Raw genomic sequence first — 13,842 nt, 5'->3', positions numbered from 1 at the left:
CTGAACCATCAAGGTGCCCCAACAGGTTTTATATATGAATTAGTAAGTAAAAGAGCTGCAAAAATCTTTTCCCAGTCTGGTTTATCATTTTATATTTTCACTCAATATAAAATAAGATTCGTCTAATTAAAATGATAATTTTTTGTTTTTTTGAAAGTTTTTTTGGGCCATTTAAATAAGATCCTCTTCTATCTTAAGGCCATACAGATACTATTCTGTATTTTCTTCTAAAAATTAAAGTTTTGCTTATCATGCTGTTTTTTTAATCTACTCAAACTTACTTTTACAAATAGCATAAGGAAGGAATAAAATTCTGCTTTTCTCCTCACATGGAGAACCCAGTTATCCTCGTACCAGTGAGTGAAGGTAAGTTCCATGAGGACAGAGGATTTTGTCTCTGTTATATTCCTAGTGCCTTGGCACTATTCTGGACAGAGGGAGAAGCAGACTCCATGCAGAGAGCCCGATGTGGGACTCGATCCCAGGACTCCAGGATCAGGCCCTGGGCTGAAGGCAGACGCTCAACCACTGAGCCACCCAGGCATCCCTGTATATGCCATATCTTGTTTATCCATTCATTTCATGGATTCATTCTACCTTTTGGCTATCATGAATAACGCTACTATAAAGATGGGTCTGAAAATATTTTTTTGAGATCCTTCTTTCAATTGTTTTGGATATACAGCAGGAGTAGGATTGCTGATCAAATAATAGTTCTAATTTTAATTTTTTGAGGAACCACCATACTGTTTTCCACAGTAGTCATACATTTTGTATTGCCAACAACAGTGCAAAAGGGCTCCCATTTATTCATATCGCTGTCAGCATTTGTTATTATTATTTCTTTTAAATTTTATTATTAAATAAACTCTATGCCCAATGTGGGGCTTGAACCCACAACCCCAAGATCAAGAGTCACAATCTCCACTGACTCAGCCAAGCACCCCAACTACTTTTTTTTTGACAGCAGCCATCCTAAAGGGTGTGAGGAATTTAACCAATTTTAAGTATACATCTTAGTCTTTGATTTTTTAATCTAGTACTTTTTCTATTAGAGACTATAGCAGCACTCTCTCTGTGAAAAAGAAAAATAAATCTGGAATGAGGCAAAAGTAGATTTTCAAGCTACAATATTATGTTCTTTCAATTATTACAAAAGGTAAGAACTTGATAAACATGAAGTCCTACAAACCTGAATTTGCTTACTGGCTGTGAAGCCTTAAGCAAGCTACGTAAGCTGGTAAGCCTGAACTGGCCCATCACTAATCTTAGGAAAAGACTGCTATGAGGATTATAGATATGTATAAAGTGTCTAATTAAAGGATTGGTAAATAATTAAGTACATCATAAATTATAAAGTATTATGTAAGGCAAGTGGCAAGAAATAGAATAGAAATCATACCAATTTTGGTAGCACTATAGATGTTTTCAATAGGAAATATTTCTCCTAGCCCATATAGGAGAACCTTGGCCAGAGCTGGAACCAGCTGGGTTGTAGTGATCAGAACATTCACACAATTCTTTCTAGAAGGGAGAAAAAATAAGAAGAAAAGAAAAAATAAAAAGAAAAGAAAAGGAAAAGGAACCAAACCAACATGAGAGCAAGAATTCAAATGCGTCTTCTCTTTAGGATCTAATTAAAAACCTAACCTCAAAGGGCCTGTTATTTGTTCAGTGACATGTTGGGTTATTACTCTATCTCAGGTTTATTCATTTCCCATATTAAAGGACAGAGTCTATATATATAGTTGGCACAGAGCAGCAACTTGATTCTTGCCCCATTTCCCTCCTGACCATTGTAGTTCACTACACTTGTTAGCAAATAAACCACCACCACCGCATGTCACTGATGCCACACTCTGGAAAACCAGCAATGAAGACTTTTAGTCACAGACTATTCCATCTGAATTTAACTCAGCCCTTAAATAAGACATGATTTAGTCCTCTCTGCCTTTCACACAACAGCAACACAGATTCCAGAATACATGGTAATCTCATCACATGTCCTTTATCTTTATGAATATCCACCCCTTGGTTTCAGTTGTACTATTTGCTCTACTGGTTGTAGATCTGGAATTCCTGATTTGAGGGAGGGAGCAACAGGGTACTGACGCAGACTATTTGCTTCTATTTCCCATTCTAAGCTTCAAGCTGAAATCTCCTTAGACTGCTTAATATATTCCTTTTCTTGTGAGTCCTGCCTTCCTGAGTGGGTTTTGGTACATTTCTCTGGAGCTTCCTCTACTTATGTGGTGTGTCTCCTACATGGATTTTTTGATGTGACCAGGCCCATCTCCTGGGCTGGAGATGACGGGTTACTCTGATCTTTTAATTCTGTGAGCGAAAAGTAAGGGGAAAGAAGACAGTTTCCATATGTAAATATCCTTTGAAAATCTGAACATGTACTGTCAGCACAGAATGACTTCGTCTCCCACTTATCTTGAATATTTGTTGGTATCCTTTGAACTCCCTTCACCCCTGTCCCAAACCTATGTTACAGAGTGGCCTATTGTGGACTGGTGCAGGAAAGAGCATAGCCAGGAGAGGATGAGAACTAAAAGAACCATTTCCGTACCTGGACTGGATGAGAAGTAAGGACTTCAATGCAGTTCCTAGCCAGGAGTCTGTTAAAACTTCAATTTCGGCTCTCAGTCTCTGCAGTGCTTCCTTCCTCTGAGGACTGAGCAGGCCTTCGGGAATAAAAGCAGACACTTTCATCACTCATCATCTGACAACATATCCCTGCTGTCACTGAGAAAGCAACTTCTAGAGTCAATTTAGAAACAGTGTGAGTCACTGAAATACTCTAATGAGCGAACAGATTTCTCTTCTTGGTAAAACCCTAGAGTAGCTTACTTCATTAAGATGCCTTTTCAACTTTATCAGAATGTTTTGCTAGGAGGGCCAACACCACCACAACAAAATCAGCTGAAAGAAACACTGTGATTAGATTCTGCCAAAGCAGAATCTTTCATCAACAGCCAGTAACATAATTTGCAGATGGGTGGACCATACTGAGTAGCACTGCTTTAGATGTGATATCAAGAATCAAAGGGGGAGAAATGAGGGTTATAGTTGGAAGAGTGCAGCATTTCCAATCTCTCTAAAGAAACCAAAGCCCAAGGAGGAAAGGGGGGCTGCCTAAGATCACACAGCAAGTTAGTGGCTTGGTTTCAGAAGTCTATGCACTGCCATACATTGCTCCCATGGTGACTGTGCTTTCACCCTATCACAACACATTGACTCGAGATTTCAAGTTGAATGACCAACTTCAGGAATGTCATTTATTTGTACTGAAACAACTCCAGCTAAAAAGAGACTGAAACACTGTTTAAGATCAGGCAATTAAGCATAGAACAAAAACAGAATTCATCTGATGGGAGCATGTTAGCAGACATTTGAACTGTAATACTCAAATAATAAATCTGGTGTTGTATTTTCTGTAGTGAAGGTAAAAACAGAAATCCTATATTCTATTTCAAATATTTCATAAAAACAGAAGGCAATTCTGTGAGGAGAATGGTGTATCATGTTTTCAGACTGATGGTTTCACAATGCAACCCTAGAATCACATGACTTTCAATGTCTCTGATAAAACAACAAAACCAGTACCTGTATGTCATGTGTGGCATACACATAAGTACACAGGTCACACACTTAACTAATAATATGATGTGGCACTTTTGTTAATTCCTATTTACAAAATCAGGTGGACATTACTTTTAGTGTTCCTTAGGGTAGGCTCAAGGGATTCTCACAGAGGATTATATCACTTTCTTCAGGAGACCAGGTCCTGGCACTCATTGAACAGAAGAAGGATCAGATACTTAGGTTGTATATGAAAACTAACAAAAGAAAGGCTAATATGTGGAGAGAGTAAAAGCAAAAAGATGGAGTTGCCAAAATATAATACTGGCTCTGAATCATGAGAAAAAAATAGGCTATTAAAAAGGGAGTCTAAAAAAAGCTAATTAGGGACACCTAGGTGACTCAGTGGTTGAGCATATGCCTTTGGCTCAGGTTGTGATCCTGGAATCCTGGGATCGAGTTCTGTATTGGGCTCCCTGCAAGGAACCTGCTTTTCCCTCTGCCTGTGTCTCTGCCTCTCTCTGTGTATCTCTCATGAATAAATACTATCTAAAAAACAAACAAAAACTAATTAAATTCCTAAAGCTTAGATGCCTGTGATTTTTATCTGGTACTGGGGGCTCTAACAGAAGTGAGCATAATTATCTTTGAAGCCCTGTTTTTATTTTCAGCACCATAACATAAGGCAGCATGGTGTGGCAGGAGGACTCTCTTGATCTGGGGTAATATACCTCTTGATAGTCTATCGAATCCCTGAAACTTCATGCAACATTTCATATTAGATCTTTGAGGGTGATAGTTTATAGCTTAAAAATTTTCTTCTCATAAGTATGTCACTAAAAAAGGAACTACATTGGGGCACTTGGCTGCCTGTTAGTAAGCACATGACTCTTGGATCTTGGGCTTGTGAGTTCAAGCTCCATATTGGGCAGAGAGCTTACTTTACAAATAGATAAATAAAATAAAAATAAAGACATTCTTTATACCTATATATATATAAAAAAAAGGCCTGCATGAGTGTAAAATGCACTGGATCAAGAGTTAGGGGATTGGGTATGACCATGGGTAAAATGTCCTCAGCATCCTCATGATAAACATGCTTTCTCAAATTGAAAATGAGAGGTTCTAAACATTAGAAATCTAATCTATGGCTAAGTTATTAATTCCAAATAATAGGATTTTAGGCATAGTGACACTGATAGTTGAGGGATTTCTGGGCAGAATTTCCAAGGTCTAACACATGGCTACTGCCAATCTAGAATTCTGGACTGAATTTTCCATCCACCATAAACCTAGTCACTAGTTCTACCAAACTTGTTCTGGTAGTTTCATTAATCAGTCAAAAAATACGGCAACCTATTAACTAGTACTGACAACAGTTGTGACTCCAGAATAAAACATATGTCATCCAACATAATCTTGGGAACATATTTCTTTAAAAAGGTATTTGTCTAAAAAGAACAAGAGAACTTTGCAAAGTCATGCTAAGAGAAGTCCATGAGAAATGCAGAGCTTCTTCCTCACAGGGTTTCAATCAAATCTCAATTTTTTTTAATACAAAGTTAAAATGTTATTGTGGCCCCAATTCCTAAGCAGTTGCTAGGGAGTTCTAAGGAATCCCTGGAAAAGAACACAGGAAATAAAGAGGGAAACAGAATACCAGACTGGTTGTATGCCACACTTACCACCCACGTTGCTTTTATGCTTATCATAGATTTCTCTCACTTTTCGGTAGCGGAAAGCCAGTTTTCTCATCCAATCCACACCTCCCTGGACACCCACAGAGGAACCATGGCTCCCCCCACCTCCTGATCCACTGAAACCATCTGTTGAGAAACTGTAGTTGCTGCAGAAAGAGAAGATGATGAAAATTAATAAGTATACTGTATAGGGTTTTGGGCTGAATCCCACCTGGGATTCTCTGTCCTATTCCTGGCAATTGACATCAAGTCTAAAGGCTAAGAGAACTTTCTCCCTCAATTTCTGTGTGTCAAATCTATCTTCCATTAGTTGTCTACCTCAACCCTATTACTGCCATCAAAAAAAGAGGGAGAAAGAGGGAAAGAGAGGTAGGACCCATTCAAACATTAGCATCCACTAGATGTTGTCTTGGGAATAGAGCATCTTTTCATTAATGACAGAATATCTTATAATGAAAAAAAAAAGCAGAAAAAAAACCCACCCCAGAATATAACATTTTCATGTACACACATACACACAAATGATGGCAACTATGTAAAGTGGAGAAACATGTCAAGAAGTAATGGAAGGAAATGACTCCAAATATTAATAACTGCAAGGTATAATGGTAATGTTCTTCAGAGACAGGTTAGTTGGTTTATTTGATGGTGTCAGATCTCTTGCTCTCTCTTGGAGTACCTGCTCTGAAAGAAGTTAGCTGTCACATGAGCACACTCAAGCTGCTCCATGGACAGACATACAGAGCAAAGAACTGAAGTGTCCTGTTAGTCACATGTGAGAGGCTGCAAACAGATCCTCCAGCTCTAATCAAGCCTTCAGATGATTTAAGCTCCAGCCAATATCTTGATTTTAATCTCAGAGACTCTGATTCAAAACTACCTAGGTAAGTCACTTTCAAGTTCCTGTCCTACAGAAACTATGAGATGATAAATGTTTATTACTTTAAGCTACCAAGTTTTGGGGTAATGTTACAGAGCAATAGATAAGTAACACAGTTAAACAGGCTGGGAGAGATTAATATTTCCTAAGTAAAGATTTAAAAAATGACAGACAGAATTAGAGACAACTTGGTTCAATCAAAAGTCAAAAATGAGTTCAATAAGTACGAGGTTCTATTCTTAAGAAAATGAAGCTGTCCAGATATTTAGGTAATTAGTGGTTAGCCACATGTAGAAGAGGAAAAAAACCCACTAGGCTTCAGGGTAGATCATAAACTGCTTCAGACCAGACACTTTCCTAAAAAGTCTAGTAAAATCTCATTAGAATGGTGTGTTCCATGGCTGTGCAAGCACCACATGCAGAACTGGATGCTGCTCCTGATGTTAAATCTTTTAATCTTTCTCAGCCCTATAGGATTCGGTCCTTCCTAAGTGTTATGTCCAGTCCTGCTCTATGCTTGAGAACTCATGGGTGAAACAATTTTAGGGTAGACATAGGGAAGAACCTATGAAAGGGACAAACATGCACAACATGAAAAAAATGTCTTTAAATAGAAGCTACATAAACTTTCAGATTATTTGCTAAGACTACTGGGCCAGAAGATAGTAGCCAAGAGAGAAATGAGGGGACGAGCAAGCATTTTGTCCCAGAGATCCCCTTGGTGTAGTGTTCACTGGTACAATACTTAGGACTGGCTACTATAGGGTTATTCCTGACGCCAACAGACTTCCACCATTAGTTTCCTTGGCAAAATTCCTGATGTTAATTTGTATATAAAACTAATCAGTCTGGAAGCACATTTTTCCTGATTTAAAAATCTGGCTAAAGAAAAACTAGTGTATCCTTTACTCTGGAGATTCGCTTCCCTCATCCCATCATTGCTACCCATTTTTTAAGGCCAAAATCAAATTCTACTGCACTGAGAAAGCCACTCCAATGCTGGCAATTAGCCATTCTCCACAGCCATCAGAATTACTTTCTTTTCTGTGTTCCATCACATTTTCTACTGTCACCTCTACACATCGCAGTCCATTGTTAACTCTGTTTCCTCTAATAGACGGTGACATCTTTTAGGGCCATGTCTTACTCATTTTTGTTTTTCTCTGAATCTAGACAGTGTCTTGTGCTTAACAACTAATCTGATGTTTAAGACATCACTGTTTCTATCACCTCAAGTCTTGGCCATTGTCATCAGAAGCCACATCTTCCACGTGCACCTGGTCACACTCCTGTTAAAAGACAAAACCACACACTATTTCAATTCAGGGAGTATAAGTGCTATCACCACGATGACATAATGTAAAAAGATTACAAACAATGGCAGATGATGAAATACCTTACAGTCTTTCTTGTGTGTGGAGGATCACTCTCACCCCCCTGCTGTCCAACTTCTTTTAAGGTTTAATTCATGTCCCACAGTCTTCATGAAATCTTCCTTAACCAGCCCAACCCTCAGGTGTGCTCTTTTCTTAGCAGTCATGGGTATAACACAACAGCTCATGGGTACAAACATAAGCTCCCCTACACTGTCAGGGATGTCTATGTCCTAAGCTAGACTACAAGGTCTATTACACTGCTGCCCTTCTATGGCACAACCTGTATCTTATACCTCCTTTGTACCCTTCTAGTCTAGTCCTTGTGTAGCATGTGCTCTTATGTAGCATGTACCCAATAAATTTTTGTAGATGAAGCAGATATTGGCAGAGTATGGTATCAAAATGGAGAATGACTGAAACAGAAATCTGTAAATTCAAACTTAGGAATTAGAAGTGGTCACCTAAGTTAATCTCATGTTCTAAAAGTGAGATGAAATGAATGACCCAAAGTCATACGAGTGATAGAAAGAAACTTGAAAGAGCCTGGGCCTTCCAATTTGAATCCAAGGTTCTTTCCACCAAGCCCGTGCTACCACTGATATAAAATGCCACCCACTGCCTAACTGAGAGAATCACTCCTCTGACACCACCTAGAGCAATGTTGTGATGTCTGCCTGCATCAGAATCCACTGGGGAAGTTTTTTAAAAATGCATATTCTTGGGTCCACCCCAGACCTCCTTGAATCAGAATTTCCGGGTGTGAAGTCCTAGAATCTTCATTTTTAATAAGCTCCCCAGGTGATTCTTATGCCCCCTAAAGTTAAGAACCACTGACCTGGGGGGCAGGAACACATTCAGGTCAAATTCTTCACAGAACTTTCAGTCCTGAGTGAGGACTATGTCTAGAAAATCATTACAAATACAATTTGGCAATAATTATTGGCACAAAGTAGGTTTTCAATAAATGTTCGCTGAATAAAAATTATGATGCCCTAACATATCAACATGTGAAGTTGAGGAAGATAAAAGCACTGTGGAGGTCAGACAAAAGTACTGAAGTTTAGAGCCCTGGTGATTCAATTTGTTGGAGAATTGTCCATTGAGTAGAACTAGACTGTATTTAAACAGAAACAGAATTACTTTGTGTTTATAAAATGCTATCTTATTTTTAATTAATTAATTAGATTTATTTTAAGTAATCTTTACACCCCATGTGGGGCTCAGACTCACGACCCTGAGATCAAGAGTCACATGTTCTCCCAATTGAGCCAGTCAGGCGCCCAACTATTTTATCTTTTTTTTTTCTATTTTATCTTTTTAAATTAAAATTTTCACTGTTACTAAAAACTAGGTTATATAAGTAGTACACAGCATGAACTTAAAAGGGCATGAGATATGCCCTTCCCACCTCTGTGTCCCAGCAACATACCCCCTTTTCCAGATGGAACAACTGCTGGTTTCTTGTGTAGGACAACTGCTTGACTGAGGTCCAGAATGGGGAAATAACTTTCCTAACCTGGAACTCACACTCTGATCTTCTGACTTCCCAGTCTCGTGCTCTTGCCTATATCATCATGGTCACCACAAAGGTAACTCAAATGTCAAAGCCAAAAAATTCACCAAGAAGCTCTGTGTTCTTGCTTTTCCTTGTATCTAACATAAAATGATTCTGGACATCAAAGTTAATCTACACATAGATAATAAGCATGTATAAATCACAATGAGTTAGAGCAGCCGTTTATAGATCTGATACATCAAAAGATTGCATTTTAAGAAAGTAAAATAAAAGAAGTCAAAATATAATTGAGTACAAAGAATCAAACCCACCATATACATGTTATTTAAGATAGATGAATAGGAGTGTTGGTTTATATTTCACTGTTTTGCCTAAAGGGCTGGCATTTCCTCTAGAGCTAGATCATTTCCAAATAATCTTAATAGAAATAAAATTTTTGAGTCAATGAAATTGAGGGCCAATACCAAGACTGATGACCTAGCCAAGGCCTTGTTCTTATAAGACTATATAAGCCTAAGTGGTCAGCTGGCCTCTCCACAACCACCCCTTCTCCCACATTTCCTCTAAATAAAATAAGCATAAGGCTAGATAGTTATTAAAGAAACAAAATGTTTCACTGAAGCACAGAAACAATTTAAAATGCTTACTTCTAAGTCATTAAAAAATAGATGTGTATCAGCCACTTCAAAAATCATCTCTTCCATTGTTAAACCTGAGCCAATCACTACTGTTGGATCCTAGAAGATAATAAAAGAAAAATTTGTTTAATTGGTACTAAAAACACTGTTCCAATCTTTAAATATTTCAAAGTTATTCTGGGTCAAGGGCAAAACAACACAGACTAGCAAAAGTGCTTCTAACTATTACTTATGCAATTTCATTGACAGAAGATTGTGCAAAGGGATTGTGCAAAGTTAATAATTTTAGGACTTAGTTTTTAGAAAACTAAACCCACTCCTCAAAATACCCCAAAACTCCAATTTGGGTAGAAATTCCCTGTTTTGTGAGAAATGTTATTGCTGAAATATTACTATTATAACACCCATCTCCCACCTCACAGCCATGCACAAGCATATAAGGTGTAATACTGCAAGTCAGTTATTGGACAATCTCAACAGCCGGGAAATAAGTAAAGAAAGGACAAAGAGTCAAAATATTTGTATGAAAAGCAATGCATTTAGCTTTATAGTGAACCACCGGGTCTTCACTTAGAGGATGTATGCTCTTATTTTATATACTTTTATAATCAGCTTGTTACACAGTGTTACTAGCTTATGTCAGCTTACCAGCCTAGATATTAAAAGCCCATGGAAAGTACTTCTAACAGAAACATTAATAACAATAAGAAATAAATGGGAATAGTAAGAAAGCAAAGGAGGCAGGTATTTTTATAAAACTTATTCACAGAAACTGAAAACTAGAAGCCTGGAGATAATTTAGTGTAGAAATATATAGCTTATCCCTCTATTAAAACTGATGTTTAGGGGTGTATGAGTGGTGCAATTGGTTAAACATCCAATTCTTGATTTTGGCTCAGGTTGTGAGATCTGCACTCAGCATGGAGTCTGCTTGGGATTTTCCCCCCTTCTCCCTTTACCCCTTCCCTGCATGTGCACTCTCTTTCTTGCTCTCTCTCTCAAATAAATCAATCTTAAAAAATAGAAACAAAAAACCTCCCCAAAATCCTGATGTTTGTATTGATGACTAAGTAAGTTAAATTCTGCTTTGTATATTTAGTTTATGAAGGTATGTAATTTTAGAAAAGTATTTTATATGTACTTTAAATTTACTTATCTAGCATATACTCAGCTAAATAAAATACTCAGTTTGGGCTGTTAAAAGTGACTTAAGGTTAACAGATCAGTCTTTGGAATATATAATCCTTAGGTTCCACCATGTTTTGAGCTTCATTTCCATATTTAATCTTCATAAAATAGTGCTCTTGAACAACTTCAGTTTACAGTACTGGTCCCGGGTCTAGTGTCCAGTTTTATCAATACTGCCTGACCACGTAGCCTACCTGGTACAAGTCATCAGGTAAAGTTTCACATAGAAAGTAAAATGCCAACAGGGTAAAATGGAGGTAGCAGAGAAAGTGATTTTGGTTACCTGTCCATATATTGTTAGGAGAAGGATGGTTACAACAAAGGAAGAAAGACTCCAATTACCTTTCCATATTTCTGGGCATAGGATCCAGTAAGAAGAGAGTGAAAGATGATGATGGTTTCATCCAAGTCCCACAGAAATACCCGCTGAGGAAGGAAAACATAAAAAAAAAAAAAAAAAAAAAAATGAGTGAGCATCTTTTCTAAATACAATGGAATGGAACAAGAAATAAGTAATAGAAAGAAAACTAAAAAATTCATAAATATGTGAAAATTAAACAACACAATTTTAGACTACCAATGGATCAAAGAAAAAAACCCCAAGTGAAATTAGGGAATACGTTGAGATGAATGAAAACTAAAACACAACATGCCAAAATCTATGGGCTGCAGTGAAAGTAGTACAAAAGGGAATTTGTAGCTGTAAATGCATGCCTTAAAAAAGAAGTAAGATCTCAATCAATAATATAACTGTACAATTTAAGAACTGGAAAGAGCCAGCAGAAGGAAGGAAATACTAAAGGTTAGAATATCAGAGAGTAGGGGCACCTAAGTAGCTCAGTGGGTTAAGCAACTGCCTTTTGGCTCAGGTCATGATCCCAGGGTCCTGGGATCGAGCCGCACACTGGGTTTCCATTCAGCCGGGAGCCTGATTCTCCCTTTCCCACTGCCTGCTGCTCTCCCTGCTTGTGTTCTCTCTCTCTGTCAAAGAAATAAATAAAATCTTAAAAAGAAAAAAATCAGAGAGTAGAAAAATAAGAGAGAAAAATCAATGAAACCAAAAGTTGGTTCTTTGAAAAGATCTACAAAATTGACAAGTTTTAGATTAACTAGGAAAAAAAGACTCAAATTAGTAAAATCAGAAATGAAAGTGGAGATGTTATTATCCAATAACATGATGTTTAACCAATTTTATAGAAATAAAAAGAATTATAAGAGAATACTATGAATAGTTGCATACTAAAATAACCTAGATAGAAATGGACAAATTCCTAGAAATACACAAAATGCAAAACTGCCTCAAGAAGAAATGGAAAATCTGAATAGACCTTTAATAGAGGTTGAAATCAGTAATCAAAAAGATACCAAGAAAGAAAAGTTCAGGACCAGGTAGATTAACTGGTAAATTCTACCAAACATTTAAAGAATTAACACCAATTCTTCTTTAACTCTTCCAAAAAGTGGAAGAGAGAAAAGAAAGGAATACTACCTAAATCACTCTATGAATCCAGCATTACCCTGATACTGAAGTCAGATAAAGACATGTCAAGAAAACTGCAGACCAATACCTCTTACGAACATCGATAGAAAAAAAATCCTCCACAAAATACTAGCAAACAAAATTCAAGTACCATATTAAAAACATCATACATCATGATCCTGTGGGATTTGTTTAGAATGCAAGGATAGATCAAGATACCAAAATTAATCAATGTAATCTGCTACCTTAAAAAAACAGAGGGGAAAAAAAAACAATGGTCAACTCAACTGATGCAGGAGAAGCATTTGACAAAATTCAACACACTTTCATGATAAAAACATTTAATAAATTAGGAATAGAAGTCAGTTTCCTCACATGATAAAGACTGTGTATGAAAAACTCAAAGCTAATATCTTATACTTAATGGTATAAGACGGAAAGCTTTACTCCTGAGATCAGGAATAGGACAAGTATGCCTGTTTTCACCAGCTGTATTCAATGTAAATATGAGAAATTTTAGCCAGAATAATTTGGCAAAAGGGGAAAAAAAAGGTACCCAAACCGAAAAGGAAAAAGTAAAACTATCTCTGTTCACAGATGACACAATCTTATTTGCAGAAAACCCTAAAGAATCCACAAAAAATTGTTAGAGGTAATAAATGAATTCAGCAATGAGCTGTACTTCTATATACTTGGAATGACTAATCCTCAAAGAAATTTATTTATTTATTTTAAAGTTTTTTTTTTTTTTTTAAGATTTTATTTATTTATGATAGACATAGAGAGAGAGAGAGGCAGAGACACAGGCAGAGGGAGAGGTAGGCTCCATGCTAGGAGCCCAAGCGGGACTTGATCCCGGGGCTCCAGGATCGTGCCCTGGGCCAAAGGCAGGCACCAAACCACTGAGCCACCCAGGGGTTTCCCCTCAAAGAAAATAAAAAAAAATTCCACTTACAACTGCATCAAAAATAATAAAATACTTAAATATAAATTTAACAAAGGGGTGCCTGGATGGCTCAGTCAGTTAATCATCCAACTCTTGATTTTGGCTCGGGTCATGATCTCAGGGTTATGAGATAAAGCCCTGCATTAGGCTCTGTACTGAGCATGGAGCCTGCTTAAGATTCTCTCTTCCTCCCCCTCTGCCCCTCCCTGCCATTCCCTATCTCTCTCTCTTTAAAAAAAAAAAAAAAAAAAAGGTAATGAATTTAACTGAGGAGGGGAAACAATTGTACACTGACAACTATAAAACATTGCCAAAGGAAGTCAGATGGACATAATAAATGGAAAGACATATCATATTTATGGATGAAAGATTTAACAATGCTAAATGACACTACCCAAAGTGATTTACAAATTCAATGCAATCCCTATCAAAATTCCAATGCTTTTTTTAAATAATAAATTTATTTTTTATTGGTGTTCAATTTGCCAACATACAGAATAACACCCAGTGCTCATCCCGTCAAGTGCCCC

The 13,842-nt window shown here is 37.2% G+C and overlaps 1 protein-coding gene across 3 annotated transcripts in view; it reads right to left on the bottom strand.

The window, feature by feature from the left end:
* EYA3 (EYA transcriptional coactivator and phosphatase 3) overlaps positions 1 to 13,842 on the bottom strand; it is a 99,369-nt gene that overhangs the window by 9,602 nt on the left and 75,925 nt on the right. For all 3 annotated transcript variants that reach the window (XM_026014346.2, XM_026014347.2, XM_072750585.1), the window contains 6 exons: positions 11,229 to 11,312; positions 9,708 to 9,797; positions 7,399 to 7,457; positions 5,274 to 5,434; positions 2,576 to 2,690; positions 1,403 to 1,524 (listed from right to left, as the gene is read on the bottom strand). In XM_026014346.2, the coding sequence (XP_025870131.1) occupies positions 1,403 to 1,524; positions 2,576 to 2,690; positions 5,274 to 5,434; positions 7,399 to 7,457; positions 9,708 to 9,797; positions 11,229 to 11,312 (631 nt within the window). The remainder of the gene's footprint in view (positions 1 to 1,402; positions 1,525 to 2,575; positions 2,691 to 5,273; positions 5,435 to 7,398; positions 7,458 to 9,707; positions 9,798 to 11,228; positions 11,313 to 13,842) is intronic.

Source organism: Vulpes vulpes, chromosome 2 (genome assembly GCF_048418805.1).
Source record: "Vulpes vulpes isolate BD-2025 chromosome 2, VulVul3, whole genome shotgun sequence".
NCBI classification, from domain to species: Eukaryota; Metazoa; Chordata; class Mammalia; order Carnivora; family Canidae; genus Vulpes; species Vulpes vulpes.
Note: the sequence above shows the minus strand (reverse complement) of the source record. Positions and strands in the feature narration are given on the sequence as shown.